The sequence below is a fragment of the Aedes albopictus genome, chromosome 3, assembly GCF_035046485.1.
Source record: "Aedes albopictus strain Foshan chromosome 3, AalbF5, whole genome shotgun sequence".
Taxonomy (NCBI): Eukaryota; Metazoa; Arthropoda; class Insecta; order Diptera; family Culicidae; genus Aedes; species Aedes albopictus.
The window spans coordinates 299,485,052-299,499,282 of NC_085138.1; the positions used below are offsets into that span (position 1 = coordinate 299,485,052).

At 40.1% G+C, this 14,231-nt stretch overlaps 1 protein-coding gene across 1 annotated transcript; it reads right to left on the reverse strand.

Moving 5' to 3' along the window:
* Window positions 1-9,168: 9,168 nt before the first annotated feature.
* Window positions 9,169-10,313, reverse strand: LOC109405249 (exosome complex component RRP4). Its single transcript, XM_019678287.3, has 3 exons — window positions 10,088-10,313; window positions 9,509-10,029; window positions 9,169-9,450 (listed from the first exon to the last, which is right to left on the reverse strand). The coding sequence occupies exons 1-3, from the start codon at window positions 10,210-10,212 to the stop codon at window positions 9,212-9,214; spliced, it is 885 nt and encodes a 294-aa protein (XP_019533832.2). The 5' UTR covers window positions 10,213-10,313; the 3' UTR covers window positions 9,169-9,211.
* Window positions 10,314-14,231: the final 3,918 nt, after the last annotated feature.

Consider the following 14,231-nt stretch of genomic DNA (forward strand, 5'->3'; position numbering starts at 1 on the left):
TTATCCAAAATTTTGACCTCAATGTAATTGTCATATCATTGCGGTAACATCAAGTGTAATGCTTTAATAACTAGGATCAACCACTACTTTTATCAAATGTATGCCGAAACTTTTCCGCAGAGCTCTTAAAAGTGGATATTCTTGAGTAGACATTTTATTTGAATTTTTCTAATTTGAGTCCTATTCATTTATCACTTTATTAAAAAGTCTCATACATTCGACAGATATTCGGTTGATTGTGTTCGATTCTTACATAGTTGAAATCGATGTTTATCATAAATTAAGATGCCATTCATTATCATTTCATTTGAATAAGTGTGACTGAATTAGATACTTTTTTACAAAGTACAAAAAACTAAAAATTTGCAACAAGGAAAAAATGTGTTCCCCTTCCGATCCCTTCGAACGTTCTTCTATAAAACTTTCCTATAATATTAAGCAATGATTTACTAGCGAATTTAGCTGCGACCTTTTGCGACCAGATTGGTGATAGTCACTTATATGTCGTTTCAATATACTCAAAAACTTACAAATACCTCCCATACTGCTTTGCAGGGATCACTTTTTCCCAACTTTTACCCTCTACATCCATCACATTATGTGTGTTTCTCTATTCTTGAGCAGTTTTGACTACCGTTGACCGCCTAAACTAATTTTAGTCTATCCAAATGAGCTGGTAACCGAAACTGCAAAATAATGATTTTCGGTTCCGTAAAGCCAAAAACTCGATTGAGCCCATTTTCAATAAACAATAGAAAAACGCATTTGGAATGCAAAAATACATCAAATGTAGCGGTTTCATAATAAAACTCTAAAAAATCATATTTATGACCGCCCTTATATGGGGCTGGAATCAGTGTGCAACCGGTGCACGACTTGTCGTAGTTCTTCTTATCACAAACTGAACCGCACTGCCCTATCTAATGGGGCACGTTCGGTGTAGTACTAGATTTGTAGTAATTAGCTGAATTTTTGTATGATGAGAAGGTCAATTCTCCGTTTCTGCAATGAAATGGTGCAAAAAGCAAGGGTAATATTATTCCTTGCCTAATTTGATGCTGTTTGAGCAAAACTTTCTATACCTATGTTGTTTATGTTGCAAGGAATGGAGAAAACGACAACACTGTTGCCCAAAGTTTTGCTCAAACAGCATCAAATTAGGCAAGGAATAATAATACCCATGCTTTTTGCACCATTTCATTGCAGAAACGGAGTATTGACCTTCTCATAATACAAAAATTCAGCTCATTACTACAAATCTAGTACTTCACAGATCTGTCCTATTAATCGATAGGCAGCCACTGTAGCGCACGTCGTTATTGTTTCAGGCCGATTCCACAAAGAGCCTAACGTTATACTAACAGAACTATTCGCAACACCATTTGGCAACAAATTGGTAGGAACAGAATGTTCTCTCGAGTGCCCAAAATGAGACGAGATCACGGAGCCCGTGCTCTTCGTTTTTGCTCCACATCGCTTATTCGATTCATAACCAGATTGTATGCCTTCTCCCAAAATTTGAGCTGAGCTAATAGGAGGCAATCAGTGAAGTACTAGATTGAAAGTAGTGAGCTGGATTTTTGTATGGTGAGATGATCAATTCTCCATTTCTGCAATGAAATGGTGCAAACAGCGTGGGTTATATGATTTATTGACTAATTTGATGCTGTTTGAGCAAAAGTTTGGATAACTGTGTTGTTGCAGTTGCAGGAAAAAATAATACAACAACACAGTTATTTAAACTTTTGCTCAAATAGCATCAAATTACCCAATAAATCATATAACCCACGCTGTTTGCACCATTTCATTGCAGAAATGGAGAATTGATCATCTCACCATACAAAAATCCAGCTCATTACTTTCAATCTAGTACTTCACTGATTGCCTCCTATTGAAAATTGAGAGTGCAGAAGCCCTTCAAACGGTTTCATTCAATTGACCGTAGCATTTTCCCAAGTGCCGTAGAGTGAAAGTTCACCTTTGGTATTTCTAGACTACTCTATCAGTTTCAACTTTACCGAAGACCACATTCAAATCGGACGCCTCATTAATTAGTTATCGATTTATATCCAGAATGAAAATCTTTGTTCATGAAGGTTCCACCCACTATTCGACGGGCATCACTGCAATTTGCCTTGAAACCTAGTGTAGGAATAATTAATAGATTAATTGATTATAATCATTTAATCTATTAATTATTCCTATTTATTAATTTAAAATGACTGCTTCCTACACATAGTAGCCATGATTTCTGTATGCTATCTTTGGCGCCATGTGCAGCAATGTTGCCTGCTGGCACATACTGCTGGAAAGCTGAACGATCACTGTAGACGTTTCTCCAGTTGGATAAAAATCGATAACTAATTAATGAGGCGTCCGATTTGAATATGATTCCCGGCAAAGTTGTAGCTGATAAAGTAGCCTAGGACTATCTAAGGTCAACTAACACTCTTGAGTTCTTGCAAGGGGTAGCCAGAGGGGGGCAGGGTGGCCGTGCCCCCCCCCCCCCCCCCCCCCTTGGCCGACAGATTTTTTTTTTAAATTCAAGCCGACTTAAAGATTGTCAATAATTCAAGTGTTCCAGAAAAAATATTAAAAAAAAAACTATTATCTAGACTATTCTAATAATTGAGGTTTTTATCCACAATTATCCAACCTTTTTTTCTTGAGAATCACAGGAAATTTCGCCAAGTATTTCTCCAAGAGATCTACTTCAATCTTATCATAGAATTTAACCAAATAACAAGCTTGGATGAATTGTTAAATTTTGTGATGTTTATTCATGGAACACAAAAACAACATGGCAAGTTTCCGGTAGGAAAAAACAAGGACTTTGTAGAATTATATGCTGCTATAGAGTGCAGTTATATGCTATTGCTACACGAATTTTCACTTGTATTCAATTCAAACAAACGTCATGCTAAGATAATAATACCTGGGATTTCTTTACAAATTCTTTCAAGGACATCTCCAGAAATTCCTTTTGGCAGTTATTCAGGAACTTTTACAAGGATTCTTTCAGAAATTCCTCAAGGAACATATCCAGATAGTTTTTTTTGGATAGATAGTTTTTTTTTTTGGGGATTGTTCCAAGAAATGCTTTAAGAATTCCCCCCACGATTCCTTCAGTTTTTTTTACAAATACCTACTTCTGCAAGGATACATCGATGAATTCCTTCAGGAATTTTCCATAGCTTCCTACAGTGATTCTAGCATGGATTGCTCCAGAGAGTTTTCCAAGAATTCCTGTATGGGTTTCACCAGGCATTCCTCCGGGAATTTCTCCTGGGATATCTTTAGAAGTTCCTTCAGTGATTGTTCCAGTGCTTTTTTCGATAATTCCTCCAGAAATTTCCAGGAGTTCCTTAAATCATTATACAAAACATTCTCCATCCGAAAATTCCAACAATAATTCGTCCAAAAATATTGCAGACATGGATGCCTTCATTTTTTTTCCTACAGAAATTCTTACAGGAATTTGTTAAGAAAGCTTTCCTGGGATTTCCTAAGGAATTCGTCATGGGATTGCTTCCGGGATTCCTCCAGATTTTTCTTCAAGCATTCCTCCAAGGCTTCGACCGGGAATATATTCTGTGTTTATTTCAGAAACAACTCCAGGAATTATTTAAAAAAATCCTCCAAAAGTTCCCCCAGGAACACTTTTTTGAATTCCTCCAGAAGTTCTCCAAAGAATAATCCAATACTTCCTCCAGGAACTATTTAGGAATTCCCCAGGATTTCTCCTGGGGTTTCTTCAGGAACTGCTACAGGGATTCCCCAAGGCGTTCTTCCACGAACTCTTATTAGTATTCCTTCAAGATTTCTCCAAGGATTCCATCTGCAATTTCTTCAGAAATTTTTACTGGGAATTCTCCATGAATTTCTTCAGAGATTCCTCTAAGAGTTATTCCAGGGATCCTCTGGGAATTGAAATTCTTCTTCTTTTTATGGCTCTACGTCCCCACTGGGACTTGGCCTGCCTCGCTTCAACTTAGTGTTCTTTGAGCATTTCCACAGTTATTAAGTGAAGGGCTTTCTTTGTCTGCCATTGCATGAATTTGTATATTGTGAGGCAAGTACAATGATACCCTATGCCCAGGGAGTCGAGAAAATTTTCCCGACCGGAACGGGAATCGAACCCGCCGTCTCCGGATTGGCGATCCATAGCCTTAACCACTAGTCTAACTGGAGACCCCAAATTGAAATGCGTATAGATATTTCTCCAGAAATTCCTCCAGGAATTCTTATAGAGATTCCTCCAGGAGTATTTCTAGAGATTCCTCCGTTAATCTCTACGGGTATTTTTCTAGGATATCCCCAGGGATTCCTCCAAGAATTTCTGCAGGACTTAACTCGGGACTTCCTTCTGTGATTCTTTCTGAAACAACTTATTTTAAACATCCTCCAAAGATTCTCCCACGAACTCTTTTTAGGGTTCCTCCAGCAATTCCTCATTGTATTTTTAAGGAACTTTTCTAGGAATTGATTCAGTACTTCCTCCAGGAACTGCTTAGGGATTCCCTTAGTAATTCCGTTTGAAATTTCTTCCGGGTTTCGTTCTGGAGTTTCTTCAGAAATTCTTCTAAGGATTCCTCCCGAATTTGTTCAAGAGCTCCATCAGCGATTTCTTGAGGAATTATTTCTGGTATTCCTATACGAATTCCCTAAGAGATTCATCCCCGAATTTCTTCAGGAATTCCTCTAGGAATTACTTCAGGAAATCCTTCAGGGATTCCTTCAGAAATTCTTCCTTGTTTTCTAGGAATACCTCCTGGATTTTTTCCAGAAATTCCGCCAAGAAATCTTCCAGTATTCCCTCCAGGAATTGCTACAGACATTCCTTCAGGATTTGCACTAAAATCTCCTCCAGGATTTTTTCTAGTGATTCCTCCGGGAATTTCTCAGGTGATTTTTTCAGAAATTTCTCCCAGAGCTCCTCTAGAGATTCCCCCAGAAATTCATCCACCAATTGTTCATGGAATTACTACAGAGATTCCTCCTAGAATTCCTTCAGGGATTCCGCCAGCAATTCCCAATAGATAACCTCCAGCAATTCCTCCAGGATTTAGGAATTTCTCCAAGAACTATTCCAGGAAATTCTCCAGGAATTACCCCAAGAATTTCTTCAGGAATACCTCCAGCAATTTCTCTAGGAATTGATCCAGGAATTGCTGCTGGACATCCTTCAGAAGTTATGTCAACAATTTATCCAGGATTTTTTTTCCAGAAATTCTTCTGGAAATTTTTTTGGACATTCTTCCAGTAAACTCTCCAGAAATACCCTCAGGAATTTTTCAGGGATTCCTCCAGGAAATCCTCCGAAGATTCCTCCAGGAAATCCCCCAGAAGTTCCTCTGAAGATTATTTTTGGAAATTCTTCCAGGAAATTCCTGGAGGAATACCATCAGATTTTTTTCAGGGATTCCCCCAGGAATTTCTTTACAAACTGCTTCTAGGATTCTTCCAAGGATTTCTTCAGGAATTCCTTCGAGGATTTATCCAAGAATTCCTCCAGAAATTCCGCTAGAAATTCCTCCGGGGTTTTCTAAGGGGTAATTCTTCCATAAATTCTTCAAGAGATTCCTCCAGAAATTCCCAAAGGAATATCTTTAGGAATTTCTCCAGGATTTTATTCAGGAATTTCTCCAGGAGCTTGTCAAGGAATTACCCCAAGAATTTCTACATGAATTCCGCCAGGAATTTATCTAGGAATTGCTCCTGGACATCTTGCAGAAATTATGTCAACAATTCCTCTAGGTATTTCTCCGGGAATTTCTCATGAGATTCCATCAGGAATTGCTTAAGGGATTCCTCCAGAGATTTCTCCATGGAATCTCTTCAGGAAATTCTTTGAAGATTCCTCTAGGAAATCCTGCAAAAGTTTCTCCAAGGATTCTTCCAGGAAATCCCCCAGGGATTTCTTCAGAAATTCTTCAAGAATATTCTCCAGGCATACCTTCAAGAATTTTTCAGGGATTCTTACAGGAATTACACCAGGAATTAATCAAGGAACACCATCATAAATTAAGGATTGCTTCAGAAATTCTTCCAGGGTTTTTTCTAGGAATACCTTGTGGATTTTTTCCAGAAATTCCACCATGAAAATCTTCCAGTTTTCCCTCCAGGAATCGCTACAGATATTTCCCTAGGTATTCCGCTCAAACTCGTCCAGGAACTTTTTCAGGGATTTTTCCAGAGATTTCTCCCAGAGCTTCTCCATAGATTCCCTCAGAAATTCATCCAGAAGTTGTTGAAGGAATTCCTCCAGAGATTCCCTCACGGATTCCGCTAGCAATTTCCAAAGGAGAACCTCCAGCAATTCCTCCAAGATTTTATCCAGGAATATCTCCAAGAACTATTCCAGGAAATTCTTCATGAATTATCCCAATTTCATCAGGAATTCCTCCAGAAATTTCTCTAGGAATTGATCCAGGAATTGCTCCTGGACATTCTTCAGAAATTATGTCAACAATTCCTCCAGGAATTTTTCCAGAAATTCTTCTGGAGATTTTCTCAGAAATTCTTCCAGGAAATTCTCCAGGAATCCTCAGGAATATTTCAGGGTTTCCTCCAGGAAATCCTCCAGAGGATTCTGCCTGGGAATCCTCTAGGAATTTCTTCATAAATTCTTCCCGGAAATTCCTGGAGAAATGCCATCAGTAATTTTTCAGGGATTCCCCCAGGGACTTCTTTACAAACTGCTTCTAGGATTCCTCCAGAGATTCCTTCAGGCATTCTTTCAAGGATTTATACAAGAATTGCTTCAGAAATTCCACTTGAATTTCCTGAAGGATTTCAGAAACAGAAAAATAATAGAATAGAAATAGGATTCTCCCAGAATTTCTCTAGAAATTCATCCAGTAATTCTTCCGAGAATTTCTCTTAGAGATTCCTCCAGAAATTCCCAAAGAAATACCTCTAGTAATTCCTCCAGGTACTCTTCCAGGATTTTAACCAGGAATTTCTCCAGGAATAACCCCAGTAATTTCATCAGGAACTACCCCAGGAATTGCTCCTGGACATCTTTCAGAAATTATGTCAGCAATTTCTCTAGGTATTTCTTCAGGAATTTCTCCCGAGATTTTATCAGGAATTGCTTCCTGATTCCTCCAGGGGATTTCCCTCTTGAAGGGATTCCTCCAGAGATTTCTCCATGCAAAATCTCTTCAGGAAATTCTTTGAAGATTCCTTCAGGGAATCCTCCAGAAGTTTCTCCAAAGATTCTTCCAGGAAATCCTCTAGAGATTTCTTCAGAAATTCTTCAAGAATATTCACCAGGAATTCCTTCAGGAATTTTTCAGGGATTCCTCCAGGGATTTCTTCACAATTTTTTTCAAGGAAACCCTCTGGGATTCCTTCAGGAATTTCTCCAGGAACTCCACTTGCAATTCCACTAGAAATTCCTCCAGGAATCTCTCAAGGGGTTCTTTCAAAAATAGAAAAATAACAGAAATAGAAACAGAAATCTCTCAGAATTCTTCTGGAGATTCCTCTAGATATTCATCCAGTAATTCTTTCAAGAAGTCCTCTAGAGATTCCTCCAGAAATTTCCTCAAGAACACCACTAGAAACTCCTCCATTTATTCCTCCGGGATGTTATCTAGGAATTTCCCCAGGAAATTTCTTCCGAAATACCTCCAGGAAATACCCCAGGAATTTCTTCCGGAATATTCCTGGCATCCTTCAGGAATTATGCCAGCAATTCGTCCAGGAATTTCTCCTGGATATCCTCTTGGGATTTCTTCAGAGATTCTTTCACGAAATTCTCCAGGAATACTTTGAGGAAATTTTCAGGGATTCCTCCAGATATTCCTCCAGAGATTCCTCCAGCAATTACTTCAGGGATTTCTCCACGAATTTATCGAGGGATATTTCCAGAGATTCCACCAGGGAATCCTCCAGAAATTCCTCCAAGGGTTCTTTCAGGAAATCCTCCTGGAATTTCTCAAGGGATTTTTTCAGAAATTTCTCCAGCAATTCCTCCCAGAGTTCCTCTAGAGATTTCTTCAGGAATTTCTCCCAGAATTCACCTAGGGATTCCAAGAATTCACCCAAAAAATTGCTCAAGGAAATTCTCCAGGAATTTGCTCAGATGTTTCTACAGGCATTCCTCCAAGGATTCCTTCACAAATTTCTCTAAGATTTCATATAGGAATTTTTAAAGACATTTCTTATGAAATTTTACTAGGGATTCCGTCCAGAATTCCTCCAGGACTTTCTCCAGAATTTCCTCCAAGGAATCCTCCAGAAATTTATCTAGGATTTCCTCATGAGATCTCTTCAGAAATTTCACTAGCTATCCCATAATTGATCCAGGAATTCGTACAGGTTTACTTTTTGAAATTCTTACTGGAATTCCTTCTGGAATTCAAAAATTCAAAAAATTCTGGAGGAATTTCTCCAGCAAACAGTATTGGAAGATAAATAGAAGCATACAGGAACCAGGAAATTCTAGGTTTATCCTCAAAAGAGTTCGTTATTTCCAAAAGAGTTCAGCTATAATTTCTGATGAATGTTTTGTAGACATTGACAAAAACATCAGAGCAGAATATTGCACGAGTAAATAAAAATCCTTAATCTTCCAGAAATTGGCCATCGCTACCAGCACCACGTTAATTTGTGTAGATCAGGCGAGTTTTTGTTAACGTATTGTACAAAATACAACAGGGTTAAGGGTTAAATAAAGCTTTTAGAATATAATGTTATTAATTATTATATTCAATTTCGTCGTGTTGCGTTTAGTTATAAAAGCTAGTAGGTAGCATTTTTACTAAGGGTGCTTGCCCCCCCCCCCTGACCGAAAAGCTGGCTACGCCCTTGAGTTCTTGGGAACATGCTACGGTCAATTGAATGAAAAAACGTCGTTTTCCCATAGTAATTCCCATACAAACTCTGAAAGGCTTGTGCACTCTCAATTTTCAACCAAATCAGCTCAATTTTTGGAAGAAGGCTTAGAATCTGGTTACGAATCGAATAAAGGATGTGGAGAAAAAACGATTTTTTGAACCACGTTAATGCCCACGCTTCGTGGAGAAATGTTCGAATACATATGTAGGAGATATGTGGTAGAAATATCACTCCGGACAACACTGTTGAAAGGTTGTGTATGGGGCGGATAAATCGTACCTATTCCAAATCGTTAAAAACAAAAGTTCAACAAAACCAACATCTAATTAGTAAAGTATTTATTTGTAAAGACAGTATATGTAATTTACTCCTGCAACCTCAACTTATGCTGTGTTAAAAAGGCAATATCGAACATTGCTTCCTGATGCAGCAGCTCGTGCACTTCGTACTTGAGCGATTCCTCATAGGCATACAGTATACTGGTGTCGTACAGCAACATTTTACAGTTAGCCAACGCCAGAATACAGTTCCGCAATCGTGAAATGACCTCGCGATCCTGTTTGGAAATTGATTCTTCCAGATTTTGTGTGAAGCCGCCTCCCTCTGTAATAAAACGATATGTAAATCTAATGAGGAAACACCCAATGATGATTAGCATTACCTTCGCCTTCCGTATTAACAATTGGCGATATCCAGATAAAGCCATTGTTTCCCAGAATGACTGAAGCTCCGCAAGGTAGGTTATGGAAATGGGTCTTCCGGCGTTTGATCAAAGAAGGGAACACCTTAACCAGGATTCCCTGTCCCAGTTTGCCGTATTTCAAACTCCTGGTGTGCAACGACAACACCCCATCCGAGTGGACATTTTGCACTTCGGCGGAAATAAGATCGCCCTCTTGAAGATATTTGCGCATTTGCTGCTCGTCTTCCACTCCTCTCCGTCGAAGTTCACCACCAGGAAGATTGACCGAGGACAACAGCAGAACCGAATCCAGTCGCGAGTTGGTATCCACCTTCCAGCGCTTCTGCTGAACATCTGTTACACGAGCCACTATTACGTCGCCGATTTCGCCGACGTAGCGACCTTTCAGCGCTTTCACAGTGATGAGTTTGTTCACCTGAACCATCACACCGGCTACGGAGGATTTAATGTCCTCATCCTCCATGTAGGTGCCGTGGCCACTGAAATTTAAATAAGTTATACCGATTTCGGTGCAATTTTCCTTAACAGTGTACTCACCGCATGAAACCTTGCTGCGATGTGATGACCTCTCCGGGAGTGAAAAGACGCGGATTACTGTCGCCGGACATCAGCGACAGATTGGCCCGGTCAGAGGCTAACCGAATCATTACGTTCGATGCCATTTGCGGTCACTTTTGCTGGATTATCACCGATAAAATATTAATTTGTACAAAACGGTCCGACTACGCTGAATACCGTCGTCGTTTTGGTAAACAAAACAAGCGTGCGCGTTGTGCGCGTTCCCTTCGATAGTAATGGGCGCTTGTACCTAATTTTAAATTCGATTGAACTTGAGATTTTTTTTTTATTTTTGATTTGATTTGTTAAATAATATTTTAATAACCGATTCATATACATAAAATTTATGTTTGACAAAAATATAATTAAAATTAGTATGCGTATCGATACACAGAGATAATCCTTTTTCATGGGTAACATAACAAAAATTTACCTAAGGTCTATATATTTTATGTGTAATTTAGCATGGGAAACTAACGTGTGTGCGAAATAAAAATTTTCAATCAAATCCATGTATTTTTGCCAAAAAAGTGGATTTTTTGCATTAATTGATTTTATTTGGCACACTTTCGCCCTTTTTAAAACAAAAGCTTCGTGATAAATCGCTCAATGTTATGGGTTTGTTTTGACATTCGTCAAGCACCCTGGTGGTCGTTGTCAGTACCATCTAGTAGCGATCAGGATCAGTTTAAAAAAGTGAGTTCGCTTGTTAGTAAATTTAAATAAGTTATCTGTAATTTAGCGGTAAAATTCCTCGCAACCTAATTTGCAAAGCCCAACGATGAGTTATGAAACAGACGAAGTGGACGAGGACATTCGCGCCCTGATATCGGAGTCCGTCGATCTGGCCGACGAGTTGTTCGGCGTAACCGTCCAGGAGGAGTTGAACAAAACAAAAACCGCCATCCTGAAGGAGTTGGAATCCGAGGTGGAAAACTATGCCCGGCAGATCGGTAACTATACGACCAGACTGCAGCGACTGGAACTGCTTGAGCAGGGTATGCTTCACCGCCTGAACAACTGCAGCTTACTTGCCAAGGAATTCGACCAGCTGACGGACTTGTACCAGGCTAAAGTGGGCCAACTGAGGGAACTGCTAGATCACAGCATCACATTCGAGTTTTCTAAGCTGCTGGCCAAGGATGTGTTCCAGAAAATGTACGCATTCAAGGACGAACTGGACCAACTGGAAGACCAGCTGGCGGAAAACACGGGCCTGATCAACAAAGAGGACAATCAAGAGATCGTGCAGACGTTGAGCCACCTGAAGCGGAAAACAGCCAAAGTGATACAGGATATGGATAACTTGCTGGGGTTGAACAGCATGCACAAGCTTACGGTGGTGGGCTTTTCGAACAAAATTTATTACGACGATCACAAAAGCCAAGGGGCATAATAAGGCTTAGTCACTAACTTTAAGATTATTGGTAAAATAGAAAATAAACTCACATGACTTGAATCAACGCTTTCTTTATTGGCAAACAGACTATGATGTGGGTCTTCTTTGGACTGGATAAAGATCGCCTTGACATTGCGGCATCACACGAGCGGCCGACGAGGTTACTCTTCATAAGCAGTTGTTCCGGCATTCACTGATTTATTTAGTAGGGTGAGACAGGGCAAAATGAGCCACCTGAGGAAGTAATTCAATGTATTTCAACAAAAAATTGAATTATATACGTTTTTTGTATACATCTATCTATGCTGAATAAACAAAAGCACTTACCTTACCGATCAGGCTAAGGCCGGGGTGGCCTCTGCTGTACATAGTAGCCGTCTCCATTCTACTCGGTACATGGCTGTTTGTCTCCAGTTCCGCACTCTGCGTAGGTTCCGCAGATCGTCCTCCACTTGGTCGACCCACCTAGCTCGCTGCGCTCCACGTCTTCTTGTACCGGTCGGATGACTCTCGAGAACCATTTTAGTCGGGTTGCTATCCGACATCCTGATGACGTGACCCGCCCACCGTAGCCTCCCAATTTTCGCGGTAATTACGATAAGTTGGTTCTCTCAGTAGCTGATGCAGCTCGTGGTTCATTCGCCTTCTCCAAGTCCCGTCTTTCATCTGCACTCCACCGTAGATGGTACGCAACACCTACCGTTCTAAAACTCCTCTGCACACTCCATGTTTCGTGCCCATAGAGGACGACCGGTCTAATCAGCGTTTTGTAGATAGTTAACTTCGTGTTACGGCGAACTTTATTCGATCGTAGAGTTCTGCGGAGTCCAAAGTAAGCACGATTTCCTGCCACAATACGCCTTTGAATTTCTCTGCTGGTGTCGTTGTCGGCGGTCACCAGTGAGCCCAAGTACACGAATTCTTCAACCGCCTCGATTTCATCACCGTCGATAGAAATTCGGGGTGGTGGGCGCGGTGATTCCTTTCTGGAGCCCTTTGCCATCGTGTACTTTGTCTTCGACACATTAATGACTAAGCCGATTCACCTGGCTTCACTCTTTAGTCGGGTGTACGTTTCCGCCATCGTCTCAAATTTACGAGCAATAATATCAATATCATCAGCGAAACCAAGCAGCTAAACGGACTTCGTGAAAATCGTTCCACTCGTTTTTATCCCCGCTCTCCTTATTACACCATCTAAAGCAATGTTGAACAGCATGCACGAAAGACCTTCACCTTGTTGTAACCCTCTGCGAGGTTCGAAGGGACTCGAGAGTGTCCCTGATACTCGAACTACGCACATCACTCGATCCATCGGTGCCTTGATCAATCGTATCAGTTTATCCGGGAATCCGTATTCGTGCATAATCTGCCATAGGCTAGAGGAACTGGTTCACCTAGCGTGAATGAGGATGAAGAAAAAGTAGATCTTCATATAAAAAAATGCTAAAAGTGACAGATGCTTCATCCTCATTCACGCAAGGTTAACCAGTTCCTCTAGCCTATAGCTGTTATCGATCGATTGTATCATACGCCGATTTGAAATCGATGAACAAATGATGTGTGGGCACGTCGTATTAGCGGCATTTCTGCAACACTTGGCGGATGGCAAACATCTGGTCCGTTGTAGCGCGTTCGCCAATGAATCCAGCCTTATGGTAAGTTTCCAGTTCCCAAGTAGAGCGCTCAAGTAAAATTCCTCCTTTTTCCGTAAGTAATTTTGACATTTGTTAAACCGACAGCATTTTTACGAAACGATGCTGTAAGAAGGATGTGAAGAAAAGGACACTGCATACGGCGGTTGCTATAGATAAATCGTTCGTTGTTCGTGTGGCGTTTCGTGGCCTTGTTGTTTACGATTTGGACTTAGAGAAATTTTGTTCGTTTCCTCAGGAAGTGTGATTGAAATTTAAATTAAATTTTTGCGCGCGTATGGGGAAAATCCAGATAGTGAGATTTCAACGCCACGGTGTCAAAATCTCGATTATTATCGAACTTTCATGTACCTCGGATTTTTCTTCGGAAATTGTTAGTATTTGGGCTATATGTTCATAATCGGAAGACGAGAAAATATTTTATCGGTGAAAATTTTCCCATACATTTTGTATGGGACGTTTCTTGGTTAAAATCAGTATTTAATTAATTTTAGTATGGAAAATAGCCAAAAACTTAGATAAATCAAAATTTCCCCGATGGAATATTTTAAAACTTTCCAATTATAAAGTATAGCCAAAATGCTGACTTTCTGTGAAGAAAGCTCCGAGGTACATGGAAGTTCGATAATAATCGAAATTTTAACACCGTGCAACGGAGTTCCAAGGGAAATGCTAATGAGAGACGCTGGGATTCTGAGGGAACTTTTAATGGGTGTGTGAAGAATTAGCCTAAGTTAAAATTCACAAATAAAAAGAAACTAAAAAAAAAACTTTTAATGGTATTACAGCGAGAACTATGGTTGGATACTAATTATAAATTCCGCAATATTGGAGTTCGGACTACGGTGGGAGGAACTCGGCTGGGGCTCTGACGGTTACCTTGTGGAGTTTTAGATGAAATACGAGGTAGGACAAAGCTTCACGGGGAATTTAATGAAGATCCACGAAAGATTCTCTGTGATGAATCTTTTGGCATTCCGTACGAAGGTTTTTCTTTGGGGTTTCACAGAAAGTCCTCTTGAAATTCTTCCAGATGTTCCACCGAAAAATCCACCAGAAGTTCGCAGGG

Excerpts from the sequence above, each read along its gene's own strand:
- LOC109405249 (XM_019678287.3), bottom strand. The coding sequence starts at position 10,212 with ATGGCATCGAACGTAATGATTCGGTTAGCCTCTGACCGGGCCAATCTG. Across the intron at positions 10,030-10,087 it reads TCGCAGCAAGGTTTCATGCG|TGGCCACGGCACCTACATGG; the intron begins GTGAGTACACTG and ends TTTAAATTTCAG. Across the intron at positions 9,451-9,508 it reads TGTTAATACGGAAGGCGAAG|AGGGAGGCGGCTTCACACAA; the intron begins GTAATGCTAATC and ends GTTTTATTACAG.